Consider the following 13,721-nt stretch of genomic DNA (forward strand, 5'->3'; position numbering starts at 1 on the left):
AGGTGTGCAGCAGGTGATCAGAGGCAGGTGAGCTGGAGGTGGAATCTGGAGGAGGCGGGGCTAAACTCATGAGAGACAAACAGGAGCCAGAATGAATGACAGATATCCTAACCGAGAGAGGTGAACCATGTGACCTCTGATCCTGAGCAGCCATAGCCAAAAAAATCTCACTGTGGTCACAACCAGTGGTCCATTACATATTACATGATACCGTATCATAACACATACAAACAAATACAATACAACTGAGACGCAACGCAAGGGAACACAAAACTAGTCTTTAAACAAGATGTCGCTGTGACCCTTCAGGGCCTCTGTACCTGTCTGCTCTTTATCATCAATCAAATCAGAAAACTTCCTGTTGGACAACAATGTATATCATGAGATATGACTGAGAATGTAGGCTTTACAATGAACCTATTAATAGTATTATAGTTTAGGACAAACCACTTCATAAACTTTGGAAAAAAAATTATCCAAAATCTCTTCACATGGAGCTGTCCTGAGACGATGGTGACTCATAATTTACACAATTTAGAGATGATAAAATATCTGAAAACTTCAGACTGCTTTACTGAATTAAATTCTGACTCTTGTGTTTTTCAGCTTTCTTTGGACCTTTATTACACAGAGGATGAGATTTACGAGCTATCGTTGCTGAGGGAACCACGTAACCCCAAATCACTGGTAAGTATCAGTTCAAGTGATGATCAGTGATCAAACTAAACTGATGTCTATGGAAGGTTTTCATCATCTAAAGGCTCTTTAGTAGCGTTGCTCAAGATGTTTGGCCATCTCACAACTCATTCTCTTATTTAACATGCAGGGCAAGAAAAATACAACTTTAAGATAAGATAAGATAAGATAAGATAAGATAAGATAAGATAAGATAAGATAAGATAAGACTTTATTAAAGTGAGAAAATTTAGTTTCAACAGTTCAAGAATACAGGTTGGAAAGATAAGTACACAAACAAAAATTACAAATACGCATGCAATAAAAAAAAGAATAGATGAAACAAAAAAGTTTTTAGAAAAATGTAAAAAATGAAAAAACAATGTATAAATACACTCACACAAGCTATATAAATTAAATAAATAAATACACCTTGTTATGTTCAGAGAAATGTAAAGAAAAACAGATCATTATTGCACGGTGATTCAAAATATATTGTTAAGGTAGGTAGGTAGGTAGGTATGGTAGGTATATACTTTATTAATCCCCGAGGGGAAATTTTTTCGCCACAGCAGCATACATACAGGAGCAATAATAGAAACAATAGAATAAAATAATAATAGAATAGAATAATATAATAGAAAAGCAATAAAATAAAAAATATAAAATGCACAGTACATACAGTATATATACAGTACATTAAATATCTATATATATTATATACAACAAACCAATAAACACAGTCAACATATATATATATATATATATATACATACGGTACAGTATATATCTATATATATAATATACATATAATATACAAGCAACCAAGAAACACAGTCAACAGTGTTTTTGTACTGTGATGGATTTTGCCAGAGGTGAGTTATTGTAAAGTCTTATGGCAGTGGGCAGGAATGATCTCCTGTATCTGTCCTTGTGACAGCGGAGCTGGAGGAATCTTTTAGAGAAAGTGCTCCGCTGTCCCTGCAGCAGGTGGTTGAGAGGGTGGACAGGATTAATCGTTAATTCCCAGCATATATTGTATATTGCACATCAGTGATATGGTTTACTTTGAGTAATGTGCATAGGATATATAAATATATATTATACAGTATAGTATAAATATACAGAAAAAATAAATACAATATGAAATAAGGTATATATTTGTATATATATTGTACTTTATTTTCCCCGTGTGAAGTTGCGTCATGAGACAGACTCGTTGCTGAGCTCCATGTTTGTGTGTCCGTCTTCACAGCCGACCTCTCCAACAACTCCCAACAAGCCGGTGGCCCCACTGGACTGGGCCTCCGGGGTCCCCAGCAAACCGGACCCGTCTGTGGTCAACAAACACATCAGGAAGGTGGTGGATGTGAGTACCAGCATCCCTCTGGACAGAAACTTCCATGTGTGTGATATATTATTGAAGTAATCTGTTTATTTTGTGGCTTCGGGAAGTCGGTGTTCAGGAATTATGACCACGACCACGACGGGTATATTTCTCAAGAGGACTTTGAGAGCATTGCTGCTAACTTCCCCTTCCTGGACTCCTTCTGCGTCCTGGACAAAGACCAGTGAGTGTCCAACACTGAAACTAACTTCTTTAGCTGTCAGTCACCCTTCTGTACACACAGTGGGATGATAGCAGCACCAGAGCTGTGGTTCTCAGTCTGTGGTCCGTGTACCTCCAGTGGTCTGGTGCCTGGTGGAGGTGTTGTGTATTACACCTGCAGTGGCAGGAGAAATTAACTCAGTGCAGTGGCAGGAGAAATTAACTCAGTTTATTGAAGGTGGTTACCTTCATTTGTTTGTGAATAAACTGAGTTAATTTCTCTGTTACATTAACAATGTTTGTTGTGTGAAACAGCTTCAGCTACTTTTTGTCAGTAGTTGAATTTTTTTTAAGTCGAGTGTTTGTTTTGGATAACAGATAATTCTACTTTATTTAAACTTTTTATTTCAATACGTTTTTAACATGATTCATGAAACAATCTTTTCTTTCAAAGCTACAGGGAGCTTGTCTTAGTTGCATCGATACAGTGCAAACTCTAAATATGGAGAGTTCAACTTTAGCATGAGCCATGGAGACAGAATAGGCACATTAATGTGAAATAAACCAGGTTGAAAAAAAGATTAGATTGTAGACAAGCGGCAACCATCAGTGATGTCATCAACCATAATCCATCAGTGATGTCATTGTTGGTTTGTGAACGTTATGAATCCTCCAGTTCAGATTTTGTCCGTCACCATCTTGCTAGTTCAGAGTAGTTTGGAGCAGGAAGTGACCATATTTGGATGAGCCGGGGGAGGAGCCAGCGGTGGAGCTGACCGATCTGATTGGAAACCTGACAATACTACATCCCGCCCACCGATAGCTGTAACCTGACCACAGACCTGTCAATCAAACAGACACACCCCCAAAAACAGGTCTTCTTGAATCTTCTTTTCTAATGAATGAGGGATTATTTTCAGATGGACCTCCAGAAAACTAATAAGAAGGAGTGACTTTAGCTAACAACACCGAGAGAACTGATGGACACATTTTATTCACTTTGGATTTGATGAGAGAAGTTGAATGGGAGTCTATGGAGCCGGAGGCTTTTTGGAGCCGACCTCTAGTGGCACTCGCTGGTATTACAGCTGAAGACATTTCTGGATCGGAACCATTTTACAGTCCTGAAGCTTCGAACACTTTTATATCCAGTCTATAGTTTATATCCAGTCTGTAGTTGTACATCAAGTCTGTGGTTATATATCCAGTCTGTGGTTTTATATCCAGTCTGTGGTTTTATATCCAGTCTTTAGTTCTATATCCAGTCTGTGGTTTTATATCCAGTCTGTAGTTTTCTATCCAGTCTGTGGTTTTATATCCAGTCTGTGTTTTATATCCAGTCTGTGGTTTTATATCCAGTCTTTAGTTTTATATCCAGTCTGTGGTTTTATATCCAGTCTGTAGTTTTCTGTCCAGTCTGTGGTTTTGTATCCAGTCTGTAGTTTTATATCCAGTCTGTGGTTTTATATCCAGTCTGTAGTTTTATATCCAGTCTGTGTCTTATATCCAGTCTGTGGTTTTATATCCAGTCTGTAGTTTTATATCCAGTCTGTGTTTTTATATCCAGTCTGTAGTTTTATATCCCGTCTGTGGTTTTATGTCCAATCTGTGTTTTATAGCCAGTCTGTAGTTTTATATCCAGGCTGTAGTTTTATATCCAGTCTGTGGTTTTATATGCAGTCTGTAGTTTTATATCCCGTCTGTGGTTTTATGTCCAGTCTGTGGTTTTATATCCAGTCTGTAGTTTTCTATCCAGTCTGCAGTTTTAAAGCCAGTCTGTGGTTTTATATCCGGTCTGTGGTTTTATATCCGGTCTGTGTGTAAGATGCAGATGGGACATGTGCTGAGGTGTGACCACAGGTTGAGAACCACTGCTGAATCTTGTGATTGAACAACAGAGCAGCTGTAAATCATCATTCTCTCGTCTCTCCTTCCAGAGACGGACTGATCAGTAAGGATGAAATGATTGCGTACTTCCTGCGGGCCAACCCTCTGCTCCAGTGCAAGATGGGACCAGGATTCATCCACAGCTTCCAGGAGATGACGTACCTGAAGCCCACCTTCTGTGAACATTGTGCTGGATTTGTGTGTATCTCTAACATCCTGTCACTACATGTCTCACACTCCCTTTAGTTTTACTGACTGCACAAAAATTTCACAGTTACTGTGACAAGCATCTTTGTCATCAGCGGGGTTCTGTCAGCACGAATGAACAACACTTAGCCAAAGGACCGTTCAACGTATTTATTCTAACAACAATAACTCCACATCAATATCCGTGCGCTCTTCCGCCGAGCCTCTGATCACCCGACACACGTCAAGCCATTTATCCCAATTATGTTCATCGTCATGTATAAATTTATGAATCATGGACTTTAAAGTCTTATTCAGACGCTCCACAAGACTGTCAGTCTGTGGGTGATAAACACTGGTCCGAATAAACTTAATGCCCAGTAATCCATAAAGTTCTCTCAGTGTTCGTGACATGAACTGGATGCCCTGCTCAGTCAGAATCTCTTTCGGGATTCCGACTCTGGAGATGACCTGAAACAGAGCCTGCGCAACACTCTTTGCCGAAATGCTGCGCAACGGCACTGCCTCGGGATATCGTGTTGCGTAATCCACCAGGACTAACACAAAGCGATATCCGCGTGCATTCCAGTGAAATTGCCCGATGAGGTCCATGCCAATACGGTCAAATGGAACCTCCATCAAGGGTAGAGGATGTAAAGATGCAAGATGCACACCAACGGCGCACATCCCCCCGGATGCCCGGCCAGTAAAACCGGGCCATTATCCGGTCCAGAGTTTTATCATATCCCATGTGGCCAGCCATCGGGTTATAGTGAGCCGCCTGGAAAATCATTTCCCGACGGCTTTTCGGCACCAACAACTGGGTGTTTTCTTGACCTGTTTGAGTGTCACGACTCACTCTATACAGTCTGTCCCTAATCAATAAGAAGTGCGGATATGACAGCGCTGCGTCAGGGCGCACCAGCTGACCATCAATTCTCATCACTTGGTCAAAGGCGAAGCGTAGAGTATCATCCCGAGACTGCTCAAGTGGAAAATCCTCCATGGAGTGTAATTCGGGAACCAGCAGAGACTCCGCTGTTTCCCCCTCCCCGTCTGCAGTGTCAGACAACTTCGCGTCACAGCTGAGCACCCTCAGTGCCCTCCAACACTACGATCATCTGGATTACATCCATGAGTGGATACTCCTTCTGGCAGTGCCCGGGCCGCCCACACCTCCAACACTCCTGCCCTGACATCTGAGGGGCCCCCGGTAGGTTGGAAAAGGTGCCTGTAGCTGCTGGGACCTGTGGAGACACAACATGAGGGAGAGGGTGAGGCCGTGGAGCTGGCAGTGGCCGAGCCGGGAGCTGTGGCTGAAACTTCCTCCAAGGGGCAGGAATCGGCCAAGCGGGGCCCCACGAGCGCCCGCCGTCTTCCTGACCATGGGGGTGGAGCGCGAGGTGGTCCTCTGCCAAAGTGATGGCGGTCTCCAGCGACGCGGGACGGTGGCAGCGGACCTACGCTGACGTCTTGACTGGCAGCCCCTCCATGAACTTTTCGGTCACCACATTTTCCAGCACGGCCTGCTCCCCCACGAGCTCCCCAGCTGCAACCACCTGGCTGCGGCATCCCATAGCCGCTGGGCGTGAGCGAAGGTCCGGTCCTAGGGCCCCAGCCTGGCTTCGTGGAACCGCCGTCTGTGTTCCTCCGGGGAGAGGCCAAGCCGGTCCACGATGGCTTTTCTCACGTCAGCGTAGTCCTGTCTGGCAGCGGGTGGCAACCCCAGGGCCGCCGTTTGAGGCTCCCCAGCCAAGAGAGGCAAGAGCCGAACCGCCCACTCCACTGCAGGTCAACCACACGCCTCCGTCATTGCCTCGTCTCTAAAAATGACTGCACATCGTCTGCTGCAGTCATTTTATGCAGAACCACTCCTACTAATGTAGCGGGGGGCGGCGCCAGCAGAGCTGCAGCCGACCGTGCAGCGAGCTGTTCCAGCGCTAACACTCTAACACAACAACTCCACATCAATATCCGTGCCTCCGATCACCCGACACACATCCGGTCTGCAGCCAGTCTTCTGCTCAGTCTCTCCAGGAGTGCCCCGTCTGGTGTCCTGCTACTTGGTTTCATGCAGGAAGAGAGGGACAGTCAGGGATCAGTTTCAGCTGAGGCCAATTAACCCTCTCTCAGGCATCATTCCCTGAATCAGCCCCTCCTGGAGCTGAGCCAAACCACGCCCCACTACTAAAGTTACATAATAATTAAACTGACTTGTCTAATAGCATAAGTGTTATGGGACATGACAAATCTATAAATTCAGACACATACTTTATATTTTTGTATATCTTTAGAGTAGTTTCACCAGCTCATGTTTTCTGTGTTAGAGCATCACAATAAGTGTGATCAGCACAACAGAGACCCACTCATATGTTTGTTTTTACAATATGTTTCTAATCTTTATTACCAGATGTTATTTTTTTCTGTTTTCTGTACCAATGTTCTTTATTTTTGGCCCTGCAGCTCTGGGGAATCATCAAACAGGGATACAAGTGCAAAGGTACAGTTTCACCTCTGAAAGCTTTTGCAGATATAAAAATCACACACATAACATTTCAATTTAACACTATCTTGTCATGTCTTACCATGACTTAATATTTTATAACATTTAATAATACTTTATTTTGAATAATAATTTCTCTGATTTGGCTTTAAAGAACAAACAAGGAAAACGGGTAATGATTTTGCTGGGAAATCAGTAGAAGCATATTTATTCCTTCCTTTTCCCTGAAAAATTCAGACTCCAGAGTTTGGTGTGAACACAGTTTCAAGAAAACAGATGAAAAGATCTCAAGGTTCACTTGCTTCCTTATTCTTGATTTTTTGACCATATCCCAGAGTCTTCATCAGTAACAAGTCTTTTAACCTTAATGAGCGTACACAATAGGTCTGATTTGGCTACCGACAACCTGCTATTTATGAGGTAGCAGCGCTGTAGTAAAGTTTTAACCAGGTTTAGGTAAAAATCATGGTTTAGTTTAAAAATACAAACTTCATTAAGGATAGCAGACTTTTGTGATAAGGGTTACAATAATAAACAGAGAATTAAGGTCATGTAAAGGTTATGGTTAAAAGAAACAACACTGACTATCGTTATGAAACAGAAAATAAGGAGCAGTCTCCCATTTTGAAGTCCAATGTTTGGTCGACCCTTTCATCCACCCCGACCTCCTCCCTTCATTATTTGTGCTTTAGTTTACTGCAACTGACGTCTGCTTTTGCGCCAATCAAAACCTTTTTACAGCCACTAGAGGTCGCCTAACAGTTTAATGTAACTATGGGTCAGTAATCTGCTACACGGATGACCAATGGAGTCGTTTTTGTCCCAGAATTGTCGACTTTTAACTTTTCAACCATTCTGAGCACCTTGACGACGACCAAGCCAGTAGGAGCCATCTGTGCTCTTCAGGACTGACTCCACCAACCTGAAGCTGCGGATGACTGCAAAAGTACGTGGAGGAAGCCAATACTCCACCGTCAGAGCAGGTGACAAGGTGGCCCATTACAACTGCAAGGGACAAACGATCTTGGGCCATCTAAGTAGAAAAGGCTGCACACGCCCCAAGAATCAGCATCCATTTCCAGGACAGAGGCCAAACGTGGTGCATGTGGAAGGACATCCAAGACATCACCAACTACAAGATCCCCTGCTTGTTACAGGCAGGTGATGTTGTTCCGATGTGCTGAACAACTTCTACAAAGAGTTTCAGGTGCAGAGTGAAGAAGACCCGTCCTCCCAGAAACCAGATGCTGTGTCCAACCAGGGCTAATGTTTCAACGTGCTTCAAGGCCACCTCTATCGTCCATGTGGCCTGCCTCAATGACTACCATCTCATTTCACTCACAGCCATAATGAAGAAGTGCATCAGAAGGCTCTTCAGGTATCATCCAAACTGTTTTAAACGTGATGCAATCACCACCACCCTTCAACTGGCCTTCACCCATCTGGACAGAAAGGAACTGGAAGACAGGAGGATCCCCGCCAGTTCAGATCAGGAGCATCTCCAACACCACCACGCCGACCAAACAGGCCTTCAGATAATCAAGTTCGTCGATGACAGGACTGTGGTGGGTCTCATTAGGAAGAACGATGAGTCAGCATGCAAAGCGGCTAGAGGACTGGTGCAGCGAGCGGTGGAGCTGACCAATCTGATTGGAAACCTGAAGATACTACATCCCGCCCACCGATAGCTGAAACCTGACTGCACCACAGGCCTGTCAATCAAACAGACACGCCCCCAAAAACAGGTCTTCTTGAATCTTCTTTTCTAATGAATGAGGGATTATTTTCTAATGGACCTCCAGAAAACTAATAAGAAGGAGCGACTTTAGCTAACAACACCGAGATAACTGATGGACACATTTTATTCACTTTGGATTTGATGAGAGAAGTTGAATGGGAGTCTATGGAGCTGGAGGCTTTTTGGAGCCGACCTCTAGTGGCACTCGCTGTTATTGCAGCCTAAGACACTTCTGAGTCTGAACCATTTTTCGGAGACGGAAGCTACGAACATTTTTATATGGTTTCAAACTGTCGTGACACCCAAGATTCTTCTTCGTGGTGCATCTCCATTAAGACCAATGCTTGAACTTTTGACTGCAAGTTAATGTACCGTTTGTTTTTGCAGACTGCGGCGTTAACTGTCACAAACAGTGCAGAGAGCTGCTGGTTCTGGCCTGCAGGAAGCTGATCCGCTCCGGCTCCCTGGGCAGTGTTTCCCCGGACAGACTGACCCACAGCTCTCTGCCCAGCAGCCCTGCACTGCCCACCTGTAAAGGTAACCTTCAACTACTACATATATATTCTGCACAAATACCATGAATTGCACACAAGTATTTATTCAGGTAAAGCTAAACGCATACGCAAAGATACCTTTATTTTACATGTTAGATTTTACTGACTTTCATCAGGGTGTAAACGGAGTACCAACGATGAGCTGAGAATCGTTTATGTTTCCTTCTTCAGATGAGGATGAAGTCTTTGAGTTCCCAGCAGTCCCATCAGCAGGTCCAGCTCTGGACCCCCAGTCCATCACCCTGATGACCGGCTCGGCCCAGAGGATCTCCGTCCGCCTACAGCGGGCCACGGCCAGCCAGGCCACCCAGACAGAGCCCTTGTGGCCCGAACACAGCTGGGGGGCCACGGACGGCGGCTCCCACACCTTCCCCAAAATGAAATACAGGACTCACAGGAAGACATCTAAAAATAAGGGTTTTGCGCGCTGGGAGAACCAGAACGACGGGCAGCACCAGGCGGTTTCCTCCCGGTGCAGCGTGGAGAATCCGAACATCTCCGGAGAGCATGTACAGAATGGGCTGACGCACCGAGAGAAGGTAAAGGAACAAAGAGCTGTACATTTGTTCTTAAAGGGGACATGTTTCATATTTTAACTCCAGAAAAACATTCACTCATCTGGAAGTCACATGGAGACATGAAAACTTTCAGGTGGAGGGACTCGGACAGGACACAGTCCACTCTGGACTCGGGAATCATCGGCCACTTACGAGGTTCTTTCAGAACTTACAGCTTCTTCTCATTGCCCTCAGAGAATCACATTGTCGTACTGATAATGTTGATAAGGACTGAGATTATTTCATCAAACAGCATTGATATCTTCTTCACCAAAAGTTCCCAGAATCGAATTTATCCTCAAGAACCAACGTCCAAGATCGTCCTCAGGGACAGACGCTTCACCAGCACATCGGTTGGTCGCTCGTCAATTATTCCCTCTCTTAAAAAGTCCTGAACCTTCAGAGAGTATCACCCCTTGATAGAACTGGTACAGGACATGCGGTCCTCAAAATGTTCCTGTGATGTGTCCTTGGGAGGAAAATTTAACTCTAAAATTATGACGCAGTTTTTCCAACTTTAGTCACAGGGAGAGGCTTTTTTTCAAAAACGTGTCGTTTCCTGAACATGGCCTTAGTTTTAAAAGAAGCTGCAGTAACGTCTGATGTCAGTGTTTTGATTGTGAAACCAGAGGTGGAAACCATTCGGTTCCTTGACTGTCTTCTACTGACAACTAAATACTGATGACCAGAAAAACTCCTGAAACAGAAAATATTCAAACTCTCTTAAACAGTGAATTTGACAACCTGAAGTCTCAGGGCATCCTTTTGTTTCCTCTAATGTGTGTTTTGGTGGAGATTACTGAGAATCACTGATCACATGATGACATGTTTAGTCGTGAAGTACGGTTGAGTTGACTGCATGTTGAGGAAATTGACACTCGTTTTGACGTTACCAGACATTAACTCACGTGACATTATGTTTTAAAAAAGAAACTCAGCAACATTCAGGGTTTCAGATTTATTCAGATTTTTATTTATTTAGTGATTTGAATTTAAATCATGTTTGCACAGTGATCGTCAGTGAGAGAACCGAAGAGAACGACACATTTGGCAGCTTTTCTATGAATCAGAAGAGAGCCCAAAATAAAGTGAAAGAAACAAAACCAAAAACTGTAGTTCAAACAGACTAAAACCAGAACCGGCCCAGGGGAGGCGCAGCCAGCTCCGGACCGGGCTAGAGGTGAACTGAGAAACCAGCCGTCTGAAGACATTAAGCAGGTTGAAAAAACAAAGTTCCCCATTGGCCAGGTTCATGTTGCCGGCTGGGTTGTAGAAGGACCTAAACTCAGCACACAGTGGAACATGTTCAGTAAACATAAAGCTTTACTTCCAAAGACTCATAGAGAGTCCAAACAAGAGAAGGCAAAGAAAAGTCTAAAAACTTTAAAACAGGAAGTGCAGTCCAGAGTTTATTAAACCTCCAAATAAAGAAACACGTCATGAAGACGCTGATTTCCAATCCAGCATGTAGGAGAACCTGAAGGGGAGTTTATGTACCGGCTGGGTGATTGCAGAGTGGCTGCAGGTGGGGCAGACTGGGAACAGGTGAGGTAGGCGGGACATACAGGTAAGGTGGCTCTCTGGTGGGTGGAGGGAGCGATGCAGGCAGCAGATCAGAATCTTGACAGCGAGGGCTGATGCTTTGAGCTGAGATTACATTTTTGATATTTCAACATTTTCTTTTATGAATAAACACAAATAACAGCTAATTATAGAAAAAAAAAAAAAAAAAGGCATGGGAAGAACAGTGGTTTAGTAAATGTTTTGATGCCAGAATTTCAGACGCAGAAGACCAAATGTGTCTCCTCTTTCTTCCCCTCCAGGACAGCTGACTTGGTCACCGGGCTGAGGGCCAGTTCCAGGGGCCTAGAGAGCCCCTAGCAGCTGGGACCAGGAAGCTTCCTTCATTGTGGGAGGTTCTGGGCTGCCTAAGGTCTCCGTTCACGGACCCGGAGCTGTCACGTCCTCTTCAGACTTGATCCCGAACGGAGTAGCTGCCACCAGAGAGGATCTCAGTGAATCATCGCTGCAGAAAGATTTCGTTCGGTTCTAGGATGCACAGAACATCAGCACTTGAAACAGTGAGCAGACACAAAGTGTGTAACAGGTTCAGTTTAGTGGATCAGCGCCGGCCAGTTAATTTACAGCAGCTCAGGAACTGTTTGATGGAAGTAAAGACAGGAACAGGAATCATCTCCTGCTGGACCTGCAAGTTCTACAGTGAGCTGATCAGAGGAAACCCGGTGGATGTGGGAGAGTGTGCAGATATCTGGATGTGAGTTGCCAACAAAGGGAAAGTGAAATGGAAAGTGAATGTTAAGGGAATCCAACCTGCTGCCATACAGACCAAGGAGCAGGACTGATGACACCTGCTTTTATTTTGAAGGAGATTTCTGAATGTGTGCTGCTTTAAAACGTATTCATTCCTCCAGTGTCTGTATCTGACAGTGTGGTTAACCCTGCCTTCAGCTTACAGGCTGCTCAGTTAACTTCCCCAAAACACGAGGAAAAATGTAATTATATTTTTTTTAAATGATCATCAGGTATGGAACATTTCAACTGCGACCTTAAAACAAATAACCAAGAAATAAAGTGAAATATGATATACGCTGTTATTTGTATTTCCTTTGTACAGATGTATTTTGTGTGTCAGAATTAAAAGGGCAGGAATGTAACTATGTTTCACTAACTGAAAGACTTTTTTATTGTGAGATGAATTTTCCTGCCACATTACAACCAAACCACATGTCAGCACAAAAGAGTGAGTCAAAAGTGGAACTAAATGTAAGTTCCGCTAACTCTGAATATGAAGCAGGGTTGGAAGTTATCGAGGTAACTTCAGGTTTAACTCTGGGATTGAATACTGAGAAAATGGTTCCCTTCTTACATCACCATGGCAACTAATGCTGCAGACATAACCTGCTCCTGAGCAGACGGTCCTGTGTGGAGTGAGACGGTTCTCTGTGGGGTGAGACGATCTACTGTGGGGTGAGACAGTCCTCTGTGGAGTGAAATGGTCTGCTATGGAGTGAGACAGTCTAATGTGGGGTGAGACAGTCCTCTGTGGAGTGAAATGGTCTGCTTTGGAGTGAGACGGTCCTCTGTGGGGTGAGACGGTCCTCTGTGGGGTGAGACGATCTACTGTGGGGTGAGACAGTCCTCTGTGGAGTGAAATGGTCTGCTATGGAGTGAGACGGTCCTATGTGGGGTGAGACGGTCTTCTGTGTGGTGAGACGATCTACTGTGGGGTGAGACAGTCCTCTGTGGAGTGAAATGGTCTGCTATGGAGTGAGACGGTCCTATGTGGGGTGAGACGGTCTTCTGTGGAGTGAGACAGTCCTCTGAGGGGTGAGACAGTCCTCTGGGGTGAGACGTCCTCTGTGGGGTGAAATGGTCTGCTATGGAGTGAGACAGTCTACTCTGGGGTGAGACAGTCCTCTGTGGAGTGAAATGGTCTGCTATGGAGTGAGATGGTCTACTGTGGGTTGAGACAGCCCTGTGTGGAGTGAAATGGTCTGCTATGGAGTGAGACGGTCCTCTGTGGGGTGAGACGGTCTCCTGTGTGGTGAGACGGTCTTCTGTGGGGTGAGACGGTCCTCTGTGGGGTGAGACGGTCCTCTGTGGAGTGAAATGGTCTGCTATGGAGTGAGACGGTCCTCTGTTGGGTGAGACGGTCTTCTGTGTGGTGAGAAGGTCTTCTGTGGGGTGAGACGGTCCTCTGTGGGGTGAGACGGTCCTTTGGGGTGAGACGGTCCTCTGTGGAGTGAAATGGTCTGCTATGGAGTGAGACGGTACTATGTGGGGTGAGACGGTCTTCTGCGGGGTGAGACGGTCCTCTGGGGTGAGACGGTCCTCTGTGGAGTGAAATGGTCTGCTATGGAGTGAGACGGTCTACTGTTGGGTGAGACAGTCCTCTGTGGAGTGAAATGGTCTGCTACGGAGTGAGACGGTCCTCTGTGGGGTGAGACGGTACTCTGGGGTGAGACAGTCCTCTGTGGAGTGAAATGGTCTGCTATGGAGTGAGATGGTCTACTGTGGGTTGAGACAGCCCTGTGTGGAGTGAAATGGTCTG

At 44.9% G+C, this 13,721-nt stretch overlaps 2 protein-coding genes across 2 annotated transcripts in view; one reads left to right on the forward strand and one right to left on the reverse strand.

The window, feature by feature from the left end:
* rasgrp3 (RAS guanyl releasing protein 3 (calcium and DAG-regulated)) overlaps nt 1-12,259 on the forward strand; it is a 51,826-nt gene extending 39,567 nt beyond the window's left edge. The window contains exons 10-17 of the mRNA XM_069719595.1: nt 607-687; nt 1,931-2,044; nt 2,131-2,246; nt 4,162-4,309; nt 6,761-6,797; nt 8,926-9,075; nt 9,264-9,631; nt 11,473-12,259. Coding sequence (XP_069575696.1) covers nt 607-687; nt 1,931-2,044; nt 2,131-2,246; nt 4,162-4,309; nt 6,761-6,797; nt 8,926-9,075; nt 9,264-9,631; nt 11,473-11,481 — 1,023 coding nt within the window. The 3' untranslated portion in view covers nt 11,482-12,259. The remainder of the gene's footprint in view (nt 1-606; nt 688-1,930; nt 2,045-2,130; nt 2,247-4,161; nt 4,310-6,760; nt 6,798-8,925; nt 9,076-9,263; nt 9,632-11,472) is intronic.
* LOC138633387 (uncharacterized protein DDB_G0287625) overlaps nt 1-13,721 on the reverse strand; it is a 231,828-nt gene that overhangs the window by 140,259 nt on the left and 77,848 nt on the right. The gene's annotated exons all lie outside the window — the stretch shown is intronic.

The sequence above is a fragment of the Brachyistius frenatus genome, unplaced genomic scaffold (genome assembly GCF_029030835.1).
Source record: "Brachyistius frenatus isolate BFR_SWC_R1_liver_20210118 unplaced genomic scaffold, ASM2903083v1 Contig_218, whole genome shotgun sequence".
NCBI lineage: Eukaryota > Metazoa > Chordata > Actinopteri > Embiotocidae > Brachyistius > Brachyistius frenatus.